Source organism: Pipra filicauda, unplaced genomic scaffold, assembly GCF_003945595.2.
Source record: "Pipra filicauda isolate LSUMZ 115617 unplaced genomic scaffold, ASM394559v2 scaffold66_size7647185_pilon, whole genome shotgun sequence".
Taxonomy (NCBI): domain Eukaryota; kingdom Metazoa; phylum Chordata; class Aves; order Passeriformes; family Pipridae; genus Pipra; species Pipra filicauda.
In genome coordinates this window covers 7564894-7590108 of record NW_024104831.1, presented here as the reverse complement: position 1 = coordinate 7590108, position 25215 = coordinate 7564894, and the positions used below count along the sequence as shown (strand labels likewise).

Here is a 25215-nt window from a genome sequence, read left to right as displayed (position 1 = left end):
TAACTTCTGGGCTGTTACCTGTGTGTAGACCCTTCTGCTAAATCCTAAGTTTACATATGCCCACATAGGAATGAATGGCAGTCTTTTCAGGCCTTGCAACTTGATAAAATTAGGCCTGTGCAGATAATTTTCCCCTCGCATCTACCTTTTTTCCTCTAGCAGAGTAAAGCCTTTTTTAAACACTACTCCAAAATATTTCTGAGCATGTTGGCAAAAGCTGATAGAGTTATTTAACATGGGCAATACAACATATTTTTTCCTTGACCTCACATTTGGAAGCTGAGCCTTTTGGCTTTAATTAATATAAAATATGTCTGAGGCAGATATTTGTCATGGGAGAGCTTAGTTTTCAAAATACAAAGATCAACAAAGTTATGAGCCACAAAAAAAAAATCTTACAAAGTAATGGAAAACAGGAAATTCTTGTAAAAAGCAATTCTGTCACCCTTTTTCTGTCATATATATATATAATCAAATACAGTTCCACACTGTGCAATTAATGATGCTATCAAATACCTGTATTTATTATCAAACTACTGCTAAAAATACAATTTTATAACAAACAGACTACTGTATACAAATAATAAGATCTTTACTTCTGTAAACTAAGATAGGCATAGAATGCAGTGTCTGGCATATAATACACTGTACCAGATCCCAAGTGTTATTAGTAAATGTACATGTGCTGGGAGCAAAACAGTCTTGACTTGGGGAGTTTGACTTAATTTGTTGCCAATTAACATAAAACTTAAATTACTGATTGGGGTATTGAAAAGCAAAGCAGACAAACACCTAAGCAGACACAGGGAAACGCCTTTCTTCCTCTTTCAACTTCAGTCCAACACCTCTCCTTCCACCTTCCTAACCAAGGTGACAGACCTGCAGCAAAGGAGGTTGGTCTTTGCTGTGTAGTAGTTTACCTATCTCTTTTGAAAAAGGCTTTACTCTGCTAGAAGAAAAAAGGTAGATGCAAGGGGAAAATTGTCGGCACAGGCCTAATTTTATCAATATTTTCTTCTGCTCCTTCCTTCTTGTTTCCTCAGCCCCAGTGGGTGTGACCTGTGGGCTGCAGTCCCTCAAGAGTGTCCCTGTCCCAGCATGGTTCACCCATGGACTGCAGTCCCTTAGGGATGTCCCTACCCTGGTGTGGGTTGCCCATGGCTACAGTCCCTCAGGGGTTTCCAGCCTTGATAAGGGTCACCCCTTTCCAGCCCAGGATGGTTCATGGCCTCCCCACCATGGAGCACCCCTCAGCAGCCCACCACTGCACCCTGTAGGTGTGGCCAACATGCCACCCTATACAGCTCAGCTGGGTTTGAGCACATAAAAATACTTGCAGTTTTTAGGAGGTATGTTTGACTGAGATGAAGACTGAGGTTTTCAATTGCCATGAAGCCATGGCAAATTATTTGCTGTAAATATTTAAAAGGGTAAATATTTTACTCCTTGATAGACTGTACAGCAGTATCCTGAGGTCTAACTAGAACAAATAAAAAATTTTCATGAAAATCGATCCTATATTATCCTATCTGAACTAAAAGTGTACAGTTAAAAACAAAGAGGATATGGATTAAAATGAAATGTACATTCTTGTCAAGTGAAATACATTTTGGCTAGAGTTGAAAAGCAGTCTGGATTACATAATAAAACTTTTTGTCTGTATTTACAACTAAAAAAAGAGCTGCGTTAGAGCAGACTAGTCCACAAATTTGTCAATTTGTTCTTATGTGTCTGTTGAGATGTCACTTACTTTCACCTGCCTCTCAAAGAGCAAAGATGACTTGTGGGGTGAACAAAGTGAAGTCCTGCAGATCTCTTTCGGGCAGTTAATTGCAATGAACTCCTCTGGTTTTCATGAATCATATGCCCAGACAGTAGTAACTTCTTGTTTCTGGTGCTTCACACCAATATATTTTCCCTTTTTTTTGGAAAATATATTGTGTCTAAGCATAGCAGGTGGTTTTATACATGAGTAAGGCAATACAATCAATGACCACTTTAAGCATTTAAATTGCCTGGTTTTTTGCAAGGATCAAAGTTGCTATGAAATCTGTGACTGGAAGAAACTGGTGCCAATTGGTGTGTGCTTTTACAGCACAGCAGAAAGCAGCAGTATCTTTAATAATCACATATTTAGAAATGCCCTGAGAAGGTAGAAGACAAGTGCTTCAGTCCTCCCACAAGATGTACAGCTTGGTTTTTCACACAGGCCCATGTACAAATGCATTACATTACTCAAGCATGCACAATAACAACAGAAAAAACCCTGCTGCTTTGCAATTGAATGGCCTTTTACATTACTCTTGTGCCAAGATGACACCAGATACAATGGAGCATCAGTGAATGATACATGATACATGGTTTCTTGCATACATGCTGTGTTCTTACATTACTTATACAACAGTATGAAAATCATGGCGAGATATCTGTCATTGCAAGCAATGGCAAAAAAGTTAGCCAGGTAGTAGGGTTCTTAAAAGTTTTGTCATTTAAAGTTAACAACATTTTCAAAATAATCTTTTTTTATAATTCTCTCTCTCTTTTTTTTTTTTTTTTTTTTTTTTTTTTTAATGACAGTAGAGATAACTCTGCATGGGTTTGAAAGACTAACACAGTGAGGAAGGAAATACAATGGACAGCCTGAAGTTGTAATTTGCAATTATTGACCAAAAAAACCCAAACAAAGCAAAAACTAGTTAAATGATAATTTTGCCTGTAAAAGCCTTGCAGCTGAGAAACTGCAATACCTATTATTTTAATGACAGATTTTGTGTGTTGTATGCCAGGAGACCAGCAATGGAAAACCCAAGGTAAAAAGACACTCTTTCTATATATGGGCCATTTTTCAATAGGTGTGAGGGAAAAGGCTGCACTGGTATCCTGAAGTTTTCATTTCTGCCATAGCCTATGTAGATAACATTACCCTCAGCTCTTCCATCCAAAGGAAGCAAAAGATCTTGAACAGGTGTTTCCTCCAGATATTCCCACTCTGCCAAAGGGAATTCAGTTCATGTTCTGGAAGTGAACTAAGAAGCTGATCTACTTTTCCTTTATGAACAAATCTGTCCAGACCACTTCTGACAGATAGAAAAGAGCCAGAGGCTGCCTGGAATGATGCAGAGTTCCATAGAGCTCTTTGAAAGACTCATTTAAGCATTTAACAAAAGTTTCCATTTTCCTTGAATCTTCACTTAGTTGTTTTATATTTTGGGGCCAGAACAACATAGAGGCTAGGAAGAAAGGGTCTACACACTAGGAAGTTTGGTCCACTTTCTGTAGAATGCTTAGAAGCATTCTCTTCATCTCTTTAGGATGATGTAATTTAGGGGATTTAGGTTTAATGCAGTTAAGAACAACATTTGCCAAAATCAAATTCTGTTCATTTTTCCAAGTTGCTTTTTAATTCTCACACACAATCGAATACGTTTCTACTATGTCTTCTATTTCTGTGTCAGCATTTCTGACGAGGTATTTAAAAATTCTAGAAAATGTGTCTGCTTGGAAAGCCCCCCCAGTGTCCCTGTGTGCTTCTATATACTGAGAAACGGGCCAGTTTGAGACCTGTTTACTTCTTAGTTGCTCAAAACTGAGATAACAAAATATTTCTTATTTCTTTGTATTTGGTTAAACATTCTTGAACCTTACTCTCCAATTTTGCTTCTACAATTTCCTTTTATCTGGTCTGTGGTTTGAAAAATACAAGGTAGTCTTCCAAAAAGTCAAATGCCCTTTTCAACCTTGATTACAAAATACGTAAAAAGCTGAAATAATGTTCAACAACCTTGAACATTTCACTGTCTGTGTTGGGGTTTTCTACATAGAATCATAAAATCATAGAATCAGCTGGGTTGGAAGGGACCTCTGAGATCATCAAGTCCAACCCTTGATCCAACCCCGCTGTGGTTACTAGACCATGGCACTAAGTGCCACATCCAGTCTTGTCTTAAAAACCTCCAGGGACAGAGAATCCACCACTCCCTGGGCAGCCCATCCCAATGTCTGATTACCCTCTCTGGAAAGAAATTCTTTCTAATATCTAACCTAAACCTCCCCTGGCGCAGCTTAAGACCATGCCCTCTTGTCTTGCCGATAGTTGTGTGGGAAAAGAGACCAATATTCAAAACACTTTTTTCCTGACAGATACTTTGTAATATTTTTTCTACGCTGTTAAGTCTTTTTTTTGCTGAAAATAGGAACGTGCCAAAGGACATCAATAACATAAAGACCAGTTTCTATTTCTCCCAGATAACCAGCAGTTTTGTATATTTGAAACTTTCTTTTAAGGTTTTGGTGCTGCAAATCTTGTTCATTGACTGCATTTTCTGCTTGCCTCTGAGATTCTTGGAAAGCCTGTGAAGCACTCTTAGCAAGCTCTAGCAAGTGTTCCAGTTTCCCAGCTGTCTGAGCTGCACTCTTTGCGATCTACCCCGTCTCTTAGCTGACTTTTAAAGACTTGACCTTGTGTATCTGATATGTATGAATTGTGTGGTGCTCTTTTTTTAGCTGTTTCAGCCCAGTTTAATGCAGAGTCATATTTCCTTTCTTTAACGTAGAATCTTGCTAAGGCCTGACAAATGTAACCATTTTGCTCAAATCTAAAGGATGCTTGTTCTAGCACATATTCCACATCACCACTCTTTTCTTCCTTATGAATGGCTTCAATTAAGGGGGAAAACGATGTGTCTGACTCATGTTCCTTGCGCTGCCTAGTAAGCAGCAGGGTTTGTATATCACAAATAAGTTTGTCTGGCTTTAATGAAGTCTTATAAAATGAATCTTCTTTCAATAACTTTAATGTAATTGCACTTTTAATCAAGCCATAGGTTAGTTTCAATTCCGTTAGGCAGTGAGATGCTATCAATGGATGAATGATACAAAGACTTTGTATCTCGTGTTCATGTACCTGATCAGATACTAGAATATTGGAACAAATTCCCATCTTTTCTATTAATTTATCTTTACTGAAGCCTATGTCTTGAGAATTTTTTCCTAAGAATTCTTCACATAGTGATATTGAAATTGTAGATTTTTTTGCATATGAGTTTAACAGTGTTAGATAGCAAACAAGCTGTGCTGGTTTAGAGGCAGTATCCAAGATATGCAAGATATTTTTTACCACTTTTTCTATGTACTGTGGATCAAATTTTTTCTTCATAATCATAAATGAATAGAAACTGTCAGGATTTGAATATCTTTTCAATATCTTTTCAATATCTTCTGATCAAAGGCCCTTTGCTCTTTCTCAGAAAGCACATATTTTATAGAAACACTGTTCAAGGAATTGATTGTCGAACTTTTGTCAGGCTTCTGAGATCTCACACAGTTTAGAATGATCACTACACGTTTTCCATACCAAAGGTATTTTTCTATTATAGCTGTCTGAATTTTTTTCTGCAGAACATCGACATTTTCTTGCTCTTCAAAATCATCCACAAGAAGTAATACTGGTAAATAGCCTGTGTCATCATTTGTTCCAAAGGTGAGTAAAGTTGTCACCTGTGTTCCAATTGGTTTGTTTTTCAGAACAGGACATTCGAATTGCTTCCGGAAATTCCAAAGGATATGCATAGATAATGTTGTACCACCACATCCTGGGTGGTGGTAAAGGTTGATAATTTTTACAGGTGGTTCATTAACACTGTTAGATGAAGACACAATTAGGCCCTCAAGCTTTTCATAACCGTCCCTTCTGATAAATTCTGAAGCATAGTTTTCAGAAGAAAAGCAGAAATTCCACCATGATACTTTACCACCTTGATGAAACTCTTCTTCCCACTCTTTCAGGAAATTTTGAAATTTATCTTCATCGTTCTGTATTCCTGTGCCTTTGCATTCATTTTCACAAGGTATTTCTAGTGCTGCCATGGAGCTTTCTTCTTTGGGAGAAGAACAGCAGAATGACAACAGAGGGCAGATGTCTTTCAGAAGACCGTGTATGTGATGCTAGTTTTGTGATGGTACCATTTACCATTTCCAGCGTTACATTAGAAACACATTCCTTTGAGAGTGCTTCCTCACTGACACCTCTAGCATGCAGAAGATCTTTCCATCTCTGGTATGTACCTGCACCGATGCAAATGCAGACCATGCCTTCTAGTCCCTTTAATTCTTGGTAAAATGTCATAAAAGTTTCAGTAAGGGGATCTGCTGAATCTTCCACTGTGGAAAGCAAAAGAAACACTATTAAAAACTTTCCATTTTGCTTTACATCTTTGTGTGAAAGAAAGGAAATAATTTTTCTGATGTCAGCAGCTCTTTCTTGTTGCCATGAAGTGGAATCCAATGGTAGTTCCTGGTTGCCTTTGAAGTCTGATCCACCATTATGGAATGGGTTAGGAACTGGCTAGATGGCCAGGCTCAGAGAGTGGTGGTGAATGGTGCTGCATGTAGTTGGCAGCCAGTCACTAGTGGTGTCCCCCAGGGATCAGTGTTGGGCCCAGTTTTATTTAATATCTTTATTGTTGATCTGGATGAGGGGATCGAGTATACCATGAGCAAATTTGCAGATGACAACACACCTCCAGCAGTGTTGATCTGCTGGAGGGCAGGAGAGCTCTGAAGAGGGACCTGGACAGACTGGAGAGTTGGGCCGATTCCAACGGGATGAGGTTCAACAAGACCGAGTGCCGGGTCCTGCACTTTGGCCACAACAACCCCCTGCAGCGCTACAGCCTGGGGACAGAGTGGCTGGAGAACAGCCAGGCAGAAAGGGACCTGGGAGTCTGGATGGACAGGGAGCTGAACGTGAGCCAGCAGTGTGCCCAGGTGGCCAAGAAGGCCAATGGCATCCTGGCCTGGATCAGGAACAGTGTGGCCAGCAGGACCAGGGAAGTGATTCTTCCCCTGTACTCGACAGTGGTGAGGTCACACCTCGAGTACTGTGTCCAGTTCTGGGCCCCTCAGTTGAGGAAGGATATTGAGGTGCTGGAGCAGGTCCAGAGAAGAGCAACGAGGCTGGTGAAGGGACTTGAGCACAAATCCTATGAGGAGAGGCTGAGGGAGCTGGGGTTGTTTAGCCTGGAGAAGAGGACGCTCAGGGGAGACCTCATCACTCTCTACAACTCCCTGAAAGGAGGTTGTAGCCAGGTGGGGATTGGTCTCTTCTCCCTGGAAACCAGCAATAGGACAAGAGGACACAGTCTTAAGCTGCACCACTGGAGGTTTAGGTTGGACATTAGGAAAAAGTTCTTCACAGAAAGGGTGACTGAGAATTGGAATTGGCTGCTCAGGGAGATAGATGGTGGATTCACCGTCTCTGGAGGTGTTTAAGAAAAGACTGGACGTGGCACTTGGTGCCATTGTCTATTTGACAAGGTGGTGTTAGGTCATAGGTTGGACTTGATTATCTCAGAGGTCTTTTACCACCTAATTGATTCTGTGATTCTGTGATTTTATTGTATGGGCTGATGTGACAACCATTCCTTCCCCAAAACTGGCTCTTAACCTAACATTCCCTAGCTTCTGATCTCAGTAGGGTTTGAAGCAGTATCATCCTTCCTCCAGTTCGGGCCTCTTCTCTTGCACTGATTGTGTGGTGAGCTGGTCCAAGGAACTGCAGCACACTGTTATACATCAGCTTAGTCTATGGACAGGTCAGATCCAGTCAGTTTTCTATGAGGTTGCTTGAGCTCTTTATTAGCGTGGGCCAGATCATGCCAGTGGAATGAGTGGAAGGTGTTGTAAAACCACATACTTGTATGGACATGTGCATTTGCAGGCTTCCAAAATCTACAGCCGAAATTGTTATGCATATTCTTTTGTGTTATGCAATGTTACAAAATTATACTTCACAACCCTTATTTTTTGTGTTGGAAGTTCTAAGTAGATTATATGCATGATTGATGAAGCTGGAACAAATACATTTATTGAGTAGTCTTTTCCTTTCCCAGTTTCCTAAAGAGGCATCATTGACAAATGGCACTCTGTTTTCCCTTCTCATGCTGGCAGTCAGATGGGGATGCATGCTGAAGCTCAGTAGTATTTTTGTGAAGTTACATGCTGCTATGACTGCAAGTTGTGCAAACTTAGCTGAATTAGCTAGTGTGAGTACTGGTAGCAGTGCAGACAGACAGCAAGGACGCCCGAGGGGCTGAAACCCAAATTATGTTACTTACACTCCCCCTGAGCTCTGTGGCCAGTGCTGAATACCTGTGTCTGAGAAACTTAGGGAGTCAGAGAACTGTAAAAAGCTGGACTACCAGGTGTCTCGACAGAAGGAACCTGCAGACCTCTCAGAGGACCCAAGTGGGTCTTTCCTTTTCCTTGTCTTATTAGAGATGGACAAGAAGTGATCACAGCCCCTTTTGTTAGAAGAAATTTTCTACACACTAGAGGACTTACTTCATCTTTCTTTGTATCTTTTCCCACCAAGATAAAATGGTTTTTTAGGCTTGTTCTAAACTTTTTCTCATTTACGTTGCTTCTCTACGGCTTTCCTCATTTGTCTGTATTTTCAGACAGACTTGAAAGGAATTTCAAATAGAATCCAGTTTTCTCATTGTCCTAATCTGCTGTTTAGAATAGTGATCCAGAATATTTGAATGTATTTGGAATTTTCTGTACTTTTAAATATAACTTGTGGATGGGACTAAGCACGACAGACTCAAAGGACTTCAAAAGCGCTTGAAAGCCAGGTTTTGAATTTAATATGATTTGATTAATCAGCATACAAAAATTTAGCAAGATGAAGTTAAAGAGGAAAGTGTAGCTCTAAGGAAAACATATGAAAGATGTCCAACACAATTTAGTTCTCTCCCAGGTAAGCTTTTGTCTTGACTTAGCAAAACATCCTTATACCTTTACTATTAAGATGAAAACCAGTTATATAGAAGATACTTTTTAGCACTACAGGAAATAAAAAATATGTACCTTGATGAAGATATAAGTGTTGACCTTTGACAGTAGTTTCCTAAATAAGAACATGTGTTAATTTTTGGCTGGGGGATGCTATTGTATTGAGTTGCTCTAGGTCAGAAGCCCTGCCCTAATATCTCTACATTAAATTGTATCTGAGTTACGAGATCCTCTGTAACCGGCAGCTTTGTACTTTGCCCTGGAACGCAGCACATAGCCTGAGGAGATACATTCATATTATCTTTCTAGGTGGAGCAGGATTTCCAACATGCTGGTATTTGCATTGCATGTTTAACTGAACTGTGATGCAGATTTACACTTGAACGGATTCTTAAGATGTCTAATATTTTGTCTATTGTTTATTTACCACAGATTTTAATCATGAAATGATAATTTGCTTTTTTCCCTCATTATTTTGATGACACGGCACAACTGTCACTTTCCATCACAAGGCTGCATCAGTTTCATTGCTTACAATGTGATCTCTTTATACCTGCTTGTGAAGTGTTTGGAAAGTTTTGGAGCAGTTCTGCCTCCCTAGAAAAGTCCTATGGCCTCCATGGAAAGGCGGTGAGGGAGCAGGGCTCCTACTGTGTAGAAGCTGGGCTCATTTCATACTCATGAGTCTTTAGGAAGAACTACTTGTTTGAGCAAAACATTTCTGTACAGACTTACATAGACTGTTATACTGTCAGCCAATGATAAAGATTGGATACTGCACTTGAAAGTTTTTAAGAGATGCTTATGAACAACATTCTGCAGTTTTTTGTGTATGGGTAGAGAATATACTCAAAAATAGAGCATGACTGACTGTTCAAGGGCATCTAATACAGCAGCATTAAAAAAAATACTTGGTTAGCCACAAAAATATTCACAATACAACCATTTAGCTACGTAGAAAGTAGCTTCTATAAATCAGGAAGCCTCTTCCAGGACACAGGATTGAGGAAATAGTCCTCCTTCAAATGTACAACTCACATGAGACACGATCAATTCATGTGTCTACCAGGAAGTTAGTGTTTACTAATATAAGCTCCTTTCCCTTTCTCTTTCTCACTGTCCCATGCATAGTTCTCCAGAAGCTCCTGCCATGTCCTGTGGGAAGCCATTGCCCTCTAGCTTCCAGAAAGATGTATGATACAGATACATTATAGCACCATACTGGTGACAGATTTCCAAAGGAATTATGCTAACACTAAAGAAAGTCCATAGAAAATATGTAATTCTATTTTATTTGAGTAAGGCAAAAGAAGAAATAAAAAAGAAGCTGCTTAAAAAATTGTTTTAACCTGAGATCATAAAACAATAAGGTCTCTCCTTTTCAAGTCTCAGCTTTCTACGGCTAAAGCATGGAGGTACATGCACAGTACTGTGCACAGTACTGTGTTTTATATCTTGCTTAGCTGGCCATGCATGTTTAAGGGAGTGTTATCTGGAGGCATACATTCCCTTTACATTAACATGAACTCATTGTGTTATAACTGCTAGTGTCATTTTTGCTGAGACTTACATACTAATCATCTCCCTCCCCGAGCTCATAGAATCACAGCATGACTAAGACTGGAAAGCCCTCTGGAGATCATCTAGTCCAACTCCTGCTCAAAGCAGGGTCTCAGGAAAATCTCATTCCCTAGCTATTATACCAATTAATCTTTACAGTATAAAATTGTATCAACTTTCAAACCTATGTATAGTTTACATTGTATACTGAATAGCCATGCTTAAGCAAGCAAAACAAAGGGCCCCAGCTCATGGTAACGATGAGGACAACCTAGTCCCTGAGATAAGTACTTTACTTCTTGGAAACTTAAAAACTGTCCATGAAGGATAAAAGATACCCCTGGACAACTAAGATAATGCCAGTATCCTAGCCCTAGCCCTTTTAACATATATTTGAAACCTTCCCACTGTCTGTCTCCATAGATAAGTAACTATAGCAAGACCAACTCCAGGGCCATCTGATCAATAAAGAAGCTGGTGGATGATGAATCATATAAATATAGCTGCTTTGCGAAGTTTTACTATGGTGAGTAAATGGTAGTGTGTGCTTGTTAAGCAGCAATTAGTAAAATCCTGTTGCACCTGAACACTTGCATTGCTTTGAATGGGATACCTCATATGCATGAATAAAATAATTACTCTTGTAATTCTATGCTTTGCATCCCAGATTCTCTCCTTAGATGGCATGGGCCAGTGCAAATTTTAGTTAAACTACAGCAGGTTGCCTGGGACTGCATCCAGTGGGTTTGCAATATCTTCAAGGACAGAGACTCTACAGCTTCTCTGGGCAGCCAGCCACTTCCAGAGTGTGACCACCTTGACACTATAAAAGATTTTTCTTATATTATAAACATTGATAAGATCCCCCTGAGGCACCTCTTCTTCAGGTTGAACAGTCTCAGCTTTCTCAACTCACCATTGTATGGTAGATGATCACTGTTGTGGGTCTTCTCTGGATTTGATCTGGTGTGTCCATGTCTTGTACTGGGGAGCCCAGCCCTGGACCCAGCACTCCAGATGTGTTTCACCAGTGCTGAGTAGAAGGGAAGGGTCACCTCCCTCACCCTGCTGGCAATGCTTCTCCTAATGCTGCCCAGGACTCTGTTGGTCTTGATCTTCCTGCAGTCTTAATAGGACTGTGGAATATAGTCTGTTGCCCTGTAAGAAGGGGTTAATATCTCAAAGCCATAACAAAGTGTAAGATGGAGCATTCCCATATGAGCAGTGGTGACAGCCCATATTCTTCAGTATTCTTATGAATTGCCTTTAAGCTATGTAGTAAGAAAAGATCAAGTACTACACACCACCTTGTGACTTGGTACAAGTGCCTGGAGATGGTCTGACTGCTGTTGCTGTTCCTACACTTCAAACTTCCAGAGTTATGGCTTATGTTCCCCGCCTTTGATCTCAAGTCCACAGCATCACTTCATCAAAGCCATTCTTGACCCTTATCAGTGGGTAAATGAAATGGCAAAAGCCTCCACCAAAAGGACTGGGGGAAAAACATGGCAAGACTTTTTTAAAATCTCCCCCCACCCCATTTCAAGCTTTGAACATACTGCTTTCTCATTATACCCAACTCATATTTGAACAGCCCAATGTATACATCATCTAGTTCACTGGATAAACCTTCCACTGGTTTGGTAAAATTTGGAAAAGATTTTACATTAATAAATAAAAACTTATCAATCTCTTTTGAATGTTGTAGTTCCAGGGAGAAAAGAGCAAGAATACAATATGAAAAGGCTGCCTTTTTCATCCATTAAAATTACATGACATTTCAGAATTTGTTTTTTCCCCATAGTTTATTGTTTTTATACCTCCACCGAAAGTATTTCTCCATGAAAAGTGGCTCAATGCACTGTGCAGATTTTGGAAGAACAGTAAAGAATGAGCACAGTTTGAATAGGAGTTTAAACCACCAATAATAGATGTTTGGCTAACAGCTAGTAATACACAAGATGCAGTGAAAGAAAAATAGATGAGAACAATATAATATCAGCAGAAGGCAACTTGCCCGTGTTTGCTTTCTGTCCCTTGCAATAACATAATTCTATTTGCAGAGTTGGTTCTGCTGCCATGGCTAGTAGAATTATTTAACCCAGACAATGAATATTTCTTCTTTCTATAATAAAATAAATTTCCCTACCAGTTGAGTTTTTCTCTGTAAATATTGGTTGTAAGTGAAGAGTGAGAATGTGGAAGTGGAGAGTGAGAATGTGGCAACCATGACCTGCATACAGAACCCCCGGGGAACAATTTACTTTCAACAGGCAGATTTTTGTTTCTTATCTACCAACCTAATGCTATGTGACCTTTCCAGTGAAAATGCATAGCCATAAATGGACCCACAGAACTACTAGGCATTATGTGATGCATAAACAAATTATTTTATTAATATTACAGGTATTTTGCAGAAGTTTGATAGACTGTTAGGGTGGACTTTTGTCTTGGATTGCTGAGGTCATCTCACATTATTGACAAATGGCTTAATCCAAACCAGCTTGCTGATCCATTATCAAGGCACATACACAGATTCTGAAACAAAATGTTTGGGGAAACTTAAAATGCACTTAGGCATGGGCCTAAGTGAGCTTAAAAGCATGCAGAACAGAACTGATATTGAACCAATTCTTTTTATTTTCATCAGAAAAACTTAGAAAAATGTATACTACTGTCAGTTTTAAATACAAAGGCTCTAGAGATGCAGAAACAGTATTTTTTTTTTTAATCCATTTGCACTTGCTGCCCTGTGGCCCTGCAGTGACATTATACGTCTGAGATGGTCTGGATGGAATGGTCTCAAGGAATCTGTATGCTCATTTCAGAGCACTCCATCAAGAAAAGAAAAAGAAGCGGAAAATCAGACTTCGCATATCCCAAAGGGCTGTCTCAATGTGAAACACACAGATGAAGTCAGCTTTAAATGAACGATGGGGGAATTTGTGGGGAACCTCCTGAGTTCCTAAGTAAGTCCTTCGGGACAACTTCAGTACTTTAGAATTTTCCCCAAATGTTTATACTTACAGCCTCTGCCTGATGCCTTCATGTCAGAGGGTTATTTCTTAGGGAGCAAATCTGGTGACTACATTCTTTTAGATTACGTCAGTATTTCTTGCATATTTGGGCTGCATCAGCTGCCTCTGTGAAATGCCAAATCCTATTTTCCTCACATGCAATGGTGAAGATGTCCTTTTCCCTTTTTTTCAGCATCACAGGACCAGAATATTCACTGAAAACTGTGTTATTTTTCCTTGTGTTTTAAAGATGGAGACAGGAAGAATGTTTACTAAATGCATATTAGGGAGGTACTTTAAATGAGTGGAAATAATTTTTCATAAACAAGAGTGCTTTAAATAATCCCATTCAGCCTGTCTTAAAGGATGGAGACACTGTATGCTTTCTCATTACTCACACTAATGATTTCCCACACAATTAGCTGTTACTGAAGTATCCTTTTTTTTTCCTGCAGATTAGTTCAGTTCATAATTCCCCTTTTCCCTGGCTGCAGCCAACTGACACCATCTAACAGCTGACTCTGAGGAAATAATAGTGAATTTTTCTGCAGGATTCAGATGCCTGCTAACAGAAGCTTCTGGAAGAGTATTCCTCTATTTGTGAAGGTACTTGTAGCACACTGTTTAAACAGAGTAAGATAGATTTCATTTGCACTGGAGAATTACAATTTTAATACGCAAATAGCCTGAACATTCTGCAGCTTTAAGAAATAACTTGAATATTACTTGCTCTCCTAGTCAATGAGAAACATGCTCTTCAGCAGAAAATAGAAAAACAGTTAAAATGCAAAGGAAACAGAATTTAATGAGAACACATTATTTTGAATAATATACATATGTACATTTTTAAATTCTAACTGCCTGACAGATCAGCTTCTATGTTTGTAAATTAAAATACAGTGTCACATTAAATGAGTTTAAAGACTTTATTTTAAACCCCAAATGTATTTTGCAATCTGTCATATTGCATTTATTACTTCTCATGGCAGTATTCTTGTAAAAGTCAACACCAATGAAAAACTCTCATATGCGATTTTTGCCATTTTTTAATAAAACAAGTGAGGGTGGCATCTTGGGCCTGATTTCTTCTTGTGCCTCTACTGAATATTTTACTAAAATATATAGGTTTTATACTGCATTTTTAAAGCTGTCTCTTTGTCTTTTCTGTTCACCAATAAGGAAAAGAAATTAATGAAAAATACATGTATTTTTCAGGGAATTATTACTTTAAAAAAGAAAAAATTAAGAAATGGGCAGTTTGGAGCACCCCAAGGAAAGGGACTGTCAGTCTGAAGAAAAATTGCTATTTCAAGCAAAGGTGGCATAAGCCTTTGCCATTCTTGGAGTTGTTGGAATTTCCTTTCAGTATGTTATAAAGAAAAAGAAGTACTTGCAGATGCTTTGATTTCCTGTTCCCATGTCTTCATATACATCTAGGAAAGAACATATATATAGATATATATAACAATTGTCCACAATGCTGCCTTTCTTTTCTTTAAAAAAACACTGTTGTAAACACATAAACAAAACAGCAGTTCTAATTACAGAAGTAAAACAGTTCTTCAGCCTGCTCTTGGGGCACATTTGCAACCCATTGACTGAATTTTCAGTATGCATAATATGTCTAATATTTAAAAGACAAGACAGATTTGAGCCATAGATAATATAATTGCTAATATGGCACCCTGCATTGCTGCTCTTTCAGTACAGATATTTCAAGCTGCTCATGCATTACCAACAATAATGTATTGGAGCACTTGCTAAAGGGTGGTGGTAATGGTGGGCTGAGTCAGTGCAGTCCACAGTACAAACCCTGTGCTGAAATGCCTGGCAAGACTTTGCATCCTCACTGCTCTTCAGCAGCTGGCAGAGCAGAAACCTGTGAAATGATTAATTCTTGATCTGAGAGAAACACTGTGGATCAGAGGAGAGGGAGATGATGTAAAATTATCTTCATTTGGAGTGAAAATGAAAGCCAAGTTACAAAGAGTTTCTGTTATCAGAACAGTTGAGGGCTGTCAGTGTTTATCTGTAAAAGCTGGCTAAATCTCTAGCTCATTAGCATTTACAGCCACTTTCATATTTCTTTCATATGTGGAAGAGCCTGTTGTCCTGTTTGTCACACAATTTATATTTTGTTGAAAAATGTGCAAAAAATGTCATAAAACCCCCAAACCAACATGGCTTAAAAGAGTCTTAATGAAATACTTGAGTATGTGACAGTCCTGTAACTCCCACTGACTGTGGAGAGATGGAGCAGAACAGTTTCCTCAAAATCTGACTTTGAGTTTTCCATTTGATTCTTTTGAGGAGCAGAGGAGGTGAATCTGCAAAAGACTGTTGTGAACAGCAACTAATGTGAACACATGAATATAAAACTTTGCACAGCCAGCTATCATCTCACCTCATGTTTCAACTGCAATTAGGTTATGAGTCCAGCAGTCCAAACCCAAGAGAGTTGAAGAGTTTAATTATTTTTTAGCAGTATTTTTACCTTTTAAGAGCTGATGTGCATTTAAAATTTTGTAACTGTTTAGAGTGTCAAAGGCATAACTGCATGTGTGGATGAAAGGATAAAAATGCTGATAAAAGCACAAAGAAAAGTGGAAGGGAAAAGCTATTCCCAGGTGTTAGGCATTGGCTAGTCCGTGAATGTGCTTGTACTCTCATTGGGATTTCTAAGAGCAAGAGAAAGAACACCAGCTAATGCTGGTGAAGTTACACTCAAGAGAGGATTTGAAGGATTTTCAGACTGCAAATCTGAGAATGAAACATTGCTTTTGACTTTTCTTTGCACATTTATTTTAATAAATTTATGAAATTACAGCAGTTCCAGCTGGAAGCACTGGGAATAAGAGCAAAATGATCAGTTTACTAATAAACCTGTTTGGCTCCCATATCTGTTCTTTTTGTTTTGTACAAAGAGAGATTCCTGCCATAAGCAGAGCGCAAGCAAGTTTTGTACCATTTTTCTCATGAATATTGCTGATTATTGTACAGATGGCTGCATACCAAGTCTGTGGGATTCATCCATAAGCAATCATTACTTTGCACTACCGGAGTTTGCAATTACTTTCCCAGCTTTATTCCCTGTTCTGTGGTGTTTTGTTTTTCCCTTATACTGAATGCTGAAGCATCCTGCTGTAAGCACCAGTGTTCACTGTTGTCCTTATTTATTTATCACTCAGAGTGTTCCTTCTCAGCAGGTCAGGAATTGGAAAATTCATGAACATGGTCTTTCTAATCTGAGTAGTTTACCCAGTATCATGCTTAGCAGATTTTGTGTTATTAGTGAAAATTTTGTTCCTATGTTTCTTTTTCAAATATGAAATATGAAAAGAGCAGCAAACCAGGTTTATGCAAATTAGTTCTTTACAACTACAGAATATGCTTTGCGAAGTTTGAGTTGAAATCTGAACTGTCACAAAGTTGAAGTTACCTTTTTGTTGCATTTATTCCTTTTTTCAGAGGGGTCACGTATCAGTGAGAGAATTGAGAAGGAAGACATGTAGGAGGGAAGAATAAAAAAATATGTACTTTATGAATGCTATTTTGTACATCTGGCTTTAAAAATCATCTTAGGGTTCAAAGTGAAAAATGCCAAGCAGAACAAAAGCATAATTAGTAATTCATTGTTGCTTTCTCACAACTTGTTTTTACAACCATGGCTGTATGTTTGCATTTGTAATTTGGACACACAGTTGAAGATAAAACTGGCACAAAATTTTTTGTACTGTAAGTACAGCATGCTAATGCAGTCACATAAACATTGTGATTATTAAGCCAACTGATTAGTATATGGGTGAGAGTGTGTATTTTCAACCGAAAAAGAAATAGAACACATCATAAAAACATGGGCAATGTGATATAATAGGCTTGTTACCAAATAGTCTTGTGTCCTGTTCTTAATTTGTAAGAAAGACTTTCAATATTCACAAAAGATTTATGGCAGCTGTACTGCAATTACAGAAACTTTACAGTGTATCCACTCTTCGTATGCCAAGAAGAGCTACACAGTAGGTGACTTGAACAAAACCAGGTCTACCAGACGCTAACCACATAAGAACAACACGCTGTGGCCTTCCTGGTATTTAACTCAGCAAAAGTGTTTCTGTGGAGTTCCCAGACAAGGTACTGCAGAACAAAATTCTTTTGCTCTAAAGACATTGCTTACTCAAGCAACTAAGCATTGTTCATTAATATTTCAGCGGCTATTTTAATAACCATTGATAAGTGATCAGCTGACCAGTTTCAACATGGCAAAAAAGCCCACCCTAACTCTACTTGACACATGGCTGGCAGGTCTGGAAGCTGTGCTGTCAATTAAATTGCTTTGATTGAATATTTAACCTGCTCAGTAGGAAGTGCTGATGTCCCAGTGCTGTGAAGCTATAGTTACCACCTTAAATTATGCAGGAATTTTCGTCTGAAATAGTGTTTGAAGATCTTACCTTTTTTTTCACACTTACACAAAACTGACATGATGAAACAACAGACTGGTGTCTTCAGGAAAAGTGAGGAATTCGATAGGAAATGGTGGAGGAACTGGTGTAGCTTTTACCTGTTTTCCTTCCTTACCCCTCTCAATGGAATCAAATAACAGCTACCAAAATTTAAATTGTTCCAGATGCTGAAGTTCTTGCCTTTGAGCTACCACATGAGTGAATGCAGCCTTTAACTTACTGTTGGTGGTCTTGTTGTGGCTGGTCAGGAACATGCTGAATAACTTCATAAACCGTATTAAGCATATCCTGGCCTGGGACAAAGTCAGAGCCAGGAACAGATTGACTTGAAACCTAAAAGTAGCAAAGTGTATTCCTACTGTAAGTAAAAATAGGAAAAGATTTAACAGAAATTAGACTGATAATGTAACTTGTCTTTTTTTTAACTTTTCATCAATGTTTTGTGTGGCTTGAACAGGTCATGTCTATTAGTTTACATTTCATTTTGGGTAAGTATTCATCACATTTATAATAAGGCAAGTAATAGTTTTAAATTCAGTTAGCACCTTAGAAGATTTAGGATGCAACTTCTGCATTTAATATAGCAAGTACTTTATATTAACATACCGCAAGTCAAGAAAAAAAACATTCAATAAAGAGAGAGCAGAAGAACAGAGAGTAAAAAAGGAGAAAATATTCAGGGCATGGGTTCAGCATAAAACTCCCACTAGCATGTCAAAGACAGAGAAGTGCAAAGAATTCCCATAAATGAAGTAATAATGAAATAGTTCAATATCTTAAGTATATTAATCTGATCTTATGTCAACACAACAGACATACCTAGACTCCCCATCCATAAGAAATTCCCAGTCTTTCTGCCTATACCCTACCTCCAGCTCTTCGTTATCTCCACTTTCTTATTTTCCCCTTTCTCTACTAACCAAAATCATAGAATCGTAGAATCATAAAATCAGCCAAGTTGGAAGGGACCTCCGAGATCATCAAGTCCAACCCTTGATCCAACACTGCTGTGGTTACTAGACCATGGCACTAAGTGCCACATCCAGTCTCATCTTAAAAATCTCCAGGGACAGTGAATCCACCACTTCCCTGGGCAGCCCATTCCAATGCCTGATTACCCCCTCTGTAAAGAATTTCTTCCTAATATCCAACCTAAACCTCCCCTGGCACAGCTTAAGACCATGCCCTCTTGTCTTACTGGTAGATGCCTGGGAGAAGAGACCAATCCCCACCTGGCTACAACCTCCTTTCAGGGAGTTGTAGAGAGTGATGAGGTCTCCCCTGAGCCTCCTCTTCTCCAGGCGGAACAACCCCAGCTCCCTCAGCCTCTCCTCATAGGATTTGTGCTCAAGTCCCTTCACCAGCCTCGTTGCTCTTCTCTGGACCTGCTCCAGCACCTCAATATCCTTCCTCAACTGAGGGGCCCAGAACTGGACACAGTACTCCAGGTGTGGCCTCACCACTGTCGAGTACAGTACACTGTCGAATCACTTCCCTGCTCCTGCTGGCCACACTGTTCCTGATCCAGGCCAGGATGCCATTGGCCTTCTTGGCCACCTGGGCACACTGCTGGCCCATGTTCAGCTTCCTGTTGATCCAAACTCCCAGGTCCCTTTCTGCCTGGCTGCTCTCCAGCCACTCTGTGCCCAGCCTGTAGCGCTGCAGGGGGTTGTTGTGGCCAAAGTGCAGGACCCGGCACTTGGCCTTGTTGAACCTCATCCCATTGGAATTGGTCCAACTCTCCAGTCTGTCCAGGTCCCTCTTCAGAGCTCTCCTGCCTTCCAGCTGATCGACACTTCCCCCCAACTCAGTGTCATCTGCAAATTTGCTCATGGTGGACTCAATCTCCTCATCTAAATCATCGATAAAGATATTAAATAAAACTGGGCCCAACACTGATCCCTGGGGGACACCACTAGTGACCGGGTGCCAACAGGATGCAGCCCCGTTCCCCACCACTCTCTGGGCCCGGCCCTCCAGCCAGTTCCTACCCCAGCACAGAGTGCCCCTCTCCAAGCCCTGGGTTGCCAGCTTTTTCAGGAATATGCTGTGGGAGACGGTGTCAAAGGCTTTGCTGAAGGCCATGTAGACAACATCCACAGCCTTCCCCTCATCCATCAGGCAGGTCACCTGATCATAAAAGGAGATCAGGTTGGTCAGACAGGACCCGCCCTTCGTAAACCCGTGTTGGCTGGGTCTGATCCCTTGTCCATTCTGTAGGTGCTGTGTGATTGCACTGAGAATGATCTGCTCCATAACCTTGCCAGGCACTGAGGTCAGGCTGACAGTGGATCAAATCAGTGAATGAGCGGATCAAATGCTGACTTTATCTGCAATACTACAAATCTGAGTAACTGAACATAAACCAGAGGAGTTTCTCCTTGAAATTTTACTGAAAATTATTATAGATTTCTTTGCTTGTACATCCATTGTTGTCCTTGTCACTAGTCTCTCCCTTCTGACCTACCAAGGCCCCGATTCTTGCAGAATTGTGATATGATCAGCCTAAGGGATATAGAATCATAGAAGGTTTGGGTTGGAAGGGACCTTAGAGATCATCTACCTGCAACCCCTCTCCTGCCATGGGCAGGGACACCTTTCACTAGACCAGGTTGCTCAAAGTCCAACCTGACTTTGAACACTTCTAGTTATGGGACATTCACAACTGAGGCAACCTGTTCCAATGCCTCACCACCCTCACAGTACATAATTTATTCCTAATACGTAATCTAAATATACCCTCTTCAGTATAATATCACAGTGTACTGAAGGCTGTAATCATTTAGGGCCTGATCTCTAAATTAATAAGCCTCTCATTGTCACAAACTGTCACAGATACAGTTCAGTTCCTGTTTTCTAAGAGCCTTTTATCTCTGCTGCTGTAAAAGTCTGTCCTCTCCACTAACATTTACGATAGCACTCTAGCCCTATAAATGTATATTTCAATCATCCAACTCCATCAGAGAATTTATTAGTCTATGACTGTTTTTTTTCTAATACATCATGTATTGTGAGTACTAATCATAATAACAAAATAGGTGTGACAATGTGACCCTGTAACCATGCTATAAGAGCTCTCCCTTACCTGAACATATCGATACTCTCAAAAGGCACAACATTCTATTGGCAGAAATTTTCTCTAGCGTGGGAAAGTCGCTCTTCTGCTTCCTCCCAATTTCACTCTGTTGTCCCTAAATTTTGTGGCCCTGTTTCTGATTTTTTCTTGGTCCTTTTACACAGCATTCAGAATCATCTCCAACTACTATACAGTAATCTCAGCAAAGACACAATGCAAAGAAGCAGCAAATGCAGTAGGATTTTTTTCTGCTAGCAAAATTCCTTTGCTTGTCCTGCTCTACAATACATGAAGCTAAACAAATACTTTTTTGTGAAATACAGCTGAGATTTGGCTTACATATTTTTTTACAATGAAAATTTTAAATACCTCCCTGAGACTTTTCTGCACTGACAGAGTTGCATTTTGCATGAGCAGCAATATTAGGGTCAAGGGACAAAATGGCATCACAATAGTTACTTGTGTGACACAAGTGGTTCAGTGTTACCCAACACTACTAATATTCTTTTAATATAGGGTAGTTGAATGGAGATTCCTGTCTTTAGAGCTTGGTTATTCCTTACTGCACCATGCTGATACAAAGTACTGAACTAGTAATGCAGTAAAGAAAGAGTAAATACTGTGTAAACAACAGCCATGAATATAGTGTCATACAGACATCTGTAAAAAGCAACAAGAAGCAAACCTACAGAAGGATTGTAGTACAGATATTTAGCACACCTTAAGAAATAGATGAGGAACCATCTGCTTACGATATAAAATCACATACCCTAGAACCACTGGCAAGATCAGGAAAAGCGACAAACTCATATATCCCAAAATCATCTGAAGCACTTTCATGTCCTAAAGTTAGAACAGACAAACATGAAAAAAAAGGATCAAGATGTAATATGAACCTGGAAAATAATGGCTGGCAAAGTATTTTGGCCTTATTTTTAAAACATCTGAATACTGTTTATGTGATCTGATTTAAACTACTTCCGTGCCAAGCTCTTAAACTGGTGTAGAGTGAGGCAGGGCAGCTGCACAGCTGGTGTGCACACTGCTTGGTGATCTCCAACATCTTGGACCAAGTGAGGGGCATCTTGCTAACCTTAGTTTTGGTAGAGCCATTGGTACTGTCTTTGCTGGAAGGCTAAAGTGACAAATTTACTTTCATTTCCCATAGAAAAGAGGCCCAATCCATAAACTCTGCACATCTACACTGTAGTGAGGCAGTACCACCTGAATCTTTTACAATGCTGACAATAATAAAAGGAAACATGATACTAATAGGTGCCAAATTATTATTTGGGATGCCAGGTACAGCTTGTATTTAGATGTAGTTAACAGCTGGTAGTTAGGCGCAGTTAGTCTCTTTCTCTACCCTCCCACTGTCCAGGACGTTGGAGACTCTCAGCTCTCTCTTGGGCATCACTCCACAGCAAAGACTGCAGCACCAACAACAATGCTGAGATCCTGTCCTCTGATATCACTTGTTTGGGTGAAGGGCTCTCTGTGCTCAAGTGAAATTCTTACCTTCCTAAGATTTGTATAGTTCCCTATTCTCGTGCATGTAGCAGTTTACAGTCTGCTCTGACACTCTGGTAGAAAGGGATGGGAATAAAAGTGCTACCCTTCCAAAGGATGGTTGGTCTCCATATCCTGCCCAGGATCATGTGGGAAGGATTGTGGAGGGAAAAGAGAAAGTGAAAAAAACCACTCTGGGTCCTAATGACAGAGAGAAAGGTAGTACAGAATATGGCAGAAGGTTAAATATATACACTGTAATATCATGTTATTATCTCATGATTTTGTAACAATTGGTGCCATGAACATCTGTAATTGTGATCCTCCCATGGTGTATCCCCTCTTACTGCTATCCCAGAATGACAATAATTTATGTCATATGGTGAGAGCAGTGGGATACAGATGACTCTAACCTCAAAATACTGGGATTAACAGGTAGAATTCAAGCCAACAGGGTACATACTGCTGTGAACTCCAGGCATGAGCTAAATCTATGCTGACTTGTCATCTTGGTCCTAAGCTAACATAGAGGTGTGCAACTCAGGTTAAAAACACACTTCCCTTCCTTGTCTTCTTTCTTTTTTATGTGGAGATTTTTTTTTTCAGGAAAGGATTTTGACCTTGTGCTCATATTTCTTTTATTAGCATTACCTGAAAATGCCTGTGCCTTTCTGTAATCAGCCTCTGGCCTAGAAAACATAAAGATGTTTCTCAGTTTGACGTCACAAGCCAAGGAAAGAAAATTAATATGATAAAATACAATTCTCTTGAAAGACTTCAGGACCTAAGAATGATTTATTTTTGTACCTGCTTTGTAGCTTCTGTTGTATCACTGAAAAGAAGAAGAAAAAAATTATTCCTTTTGCTCTGATGATTCAAAAGAACAACTGGACTGTGCCTAACATTTACATACCTTTACATGGCTGATATCTTTTCCATAGGAATAAAAAAGTCATAGCTAGGATCAAAAATAATGAAATTCCTGTTATTACTGCAAGTGAAGATAAAGATTTTCCCTTCTGGGCCAGCTTTTCCAACCCTGTGACAAAGAAGATGAATACTGTATTTAGTTTCTTGTTCTCTACAATGTGCTACAATGACACTGAAAAATACATCTTTTGAAATTACTTTGAAGCTATTAAAGCTGCATAGAGATACAAAACAGGTACAAAATTTGGGTTCTTGTGAATTGGTAATATTTACTTTTCCCCACAAATCTTCAACTAAGAAAGCAATGATATGCATATCAAAAACAAGTCCAGAAGAAGGTTGGTACCTAGAGCTAAATGAAGGTTAGTTAATATAATCCACAAATCACAGCATCACAAAAAGTAGGATTGTATTCTAACTTTAGGCATAGAGACACTGAACTACCAAGAAACTGGGTGACAAGTGAGCAGGTTGTGTTAGATGGGAGGGAAACCCTCTAAGTGGTAGGAGCTGTAGAGCAGGAGGGGATAAAAGAACCATTATACTTTTAATCAAGATTTTCAGATCACTGACGGTCTGGTTGTTTATCAAACCCCATCAAAACCCAATAAATTATGTTTGTTTGAATTCATGTCTAAATATATCTAAAATATTTCTTTCCCTTGCTCAGATCTTTTGCTGGGATATGCATTAGCAGCAGTTTGCCAGCAGGATTTACTGATACAACACAAATACAAATTGCCTAAAATTACATATTCAAAAGCACATGGAAAACATTTGCAGTGAATTTTGGAAAGACAGGAACGTGATAGGAAGTGCCAGACATAGTTGCTTGTGCACCCTTAATCTCTGCCTTTGCTCTGAACTGTGCAGAATTCTCATAATTGATGGCCATGTCACAATCCATATATGTAAATTAATGGTGCATATTTGTCAGTGCCAGCTTTATAAGTACAATTCAAATGTGTATTATTTAGCTGGATGTATTTCTTGTACTTGATGAACTCCTGTGCAGAGAGCTAGAGTTGCTTACATCTACTTACATCTCTATTGTACACTGGCATTGTGCTGGCTGCATGTGCAGTGGTTATCATGAAGATTAAATATGAGGATTTAGAACTAGATGTGTCCTGAAGGTAAGGGAAAATAAATCACTCCAATTTCACCAAATTTTTTCATAGTCCTTCAATGTACTGCTTTCCTTAGGGGAAAAAAAGGCCAAATGCTGGAAAATCAGATGAGTTCTTAAAATTGTCCTTTAAAATTAATTATTTCAAATTTAGATTCAATAATCATACCAGTGCAGAAAACAAAGACATGCTCTGCATGCATTTAACACACTCAGGTTGACTCAGCTTGAGAACTGAGCAATGGCTTGAGTACATAATGAGATACCTCCTCTTATTTTGAAATCTGGCTAAAACAGGGTAAAAGCTTAGTGCAATTGCTGATATAATTGTAACTTATTGATACAATTATTTAACAGTGCTTGATGCTTTTTTTTTGATGCTTGATCATTTTTAGTATTAATTAGGCAGCTGTTTATAGCACCATATAGGTGAGTTTCTATCCTTTAGTTGGGAAGTTGTGTAAGGTCTTCTGAAACATCAGACTTCCTGTTGCTGCTGAAAATGGGGTTTCTGGTATTTTGAAAGGCATAGTCCAGGCTCCATATCTAGATTATGGGGATAGGGAAAAGGAATATGGAGCAACTTTCACAGTCTTTGCTTGGTATGTTTATTCAGTTACAACCAGAATTTAGCCTGAGCAGCATCTCTGAGATTTAGCCTTGAGTCTGAATTCATACCTCTCGGAATCAGTCAGTGCTGCATTGCAAAGTGTGGGCTTGACATCTGGATTTAGTGCT

General features: G+C 39.3%; 3 protein-coding genes across 13 annotated transcripts in view; all 3 read right to left on the bottom strand.

The window, feature by feature from the left end:
- Positions 1 to 2750: 2750 nt before the first annotated feature.
- On the bottom strand, positions 2751 to 3790 carry LOC114002798 (sterile alpha motif domain-containing protein 9-like). Its single transcript, XM_039388608.1, is given in 4 exon segments — positions 2751 to 2974; positions 2977 to 3075; positions 3078 to 3252; positions 3782 to 3790. Coding segments are annotated over 4 exon segments (507 nt in total).
- A 377-nt stretch (positions 3791 to 4167) lies between these two features.
- LOC114002797 (sterile alpha motif domain-containing protein 9-like) lies at positions 4168 to 11329 on the bottom strand. Its single transcript, XM_027749068.1, is given in 5 exon segments — positions 4168 to 4414; positions 4416 to 5212; positions 5215 to 5889; positions 5891 to 6343; positions 11270 to 11329. Coding segments are annotated over 5 exon segments (2232 nt in total).
- Positions 11330 to 12734: 1405 nt separating this feature from the next.
- HEPACAM2 (HEPACAM family member 2) overlaps positions 12735 to 25215 on the bottom strand; it is a 28259-nt gene continuing 15778 nt past the window's right edge. For 6 of the 11 annotated variants that reach the window (XM_027749212.2, XM_039388616.1, XM_039388617.1 and 3 more), the window contains 7 exons: positions 23332 to 23457; positions 23226 to 23250; positions 23070 to 23107; positions 21679 to 21752; positions 18054 to 18166; positions 16810 to 16828; positions 14549 to 14803 (listed from right to left, as the gene is read on the bottom strand). In XM_027749212.2, coding sequence (XP_027605013.2) covers positions 14741 to 14803; positions 16810 to 16828; positions 18054 to 18166; positions 21679 to 21752; positions 23070 to 23107; positions 23226 to 23250; positions 23332 to 23457 — 458 coding nt within the window. In that variant the 3' untranslated portion in view covers positions 14549 to 14740. Of the gene's footprint in view, positions 12892 to 14548; positions 14804 to 16809; positions 18192 to 19946; positions 20339 to 21678; positions 21753 to 23069; positions 23108 to 23225; positions 23251 to 23331; positions 23458 to 25215 lie in introns of those variants that run through there. The other 5 variants (XM_027749214.2, XM_027749213.2, XR_005566232.1 and 2 more) reach the window with 5 other exon arrangements.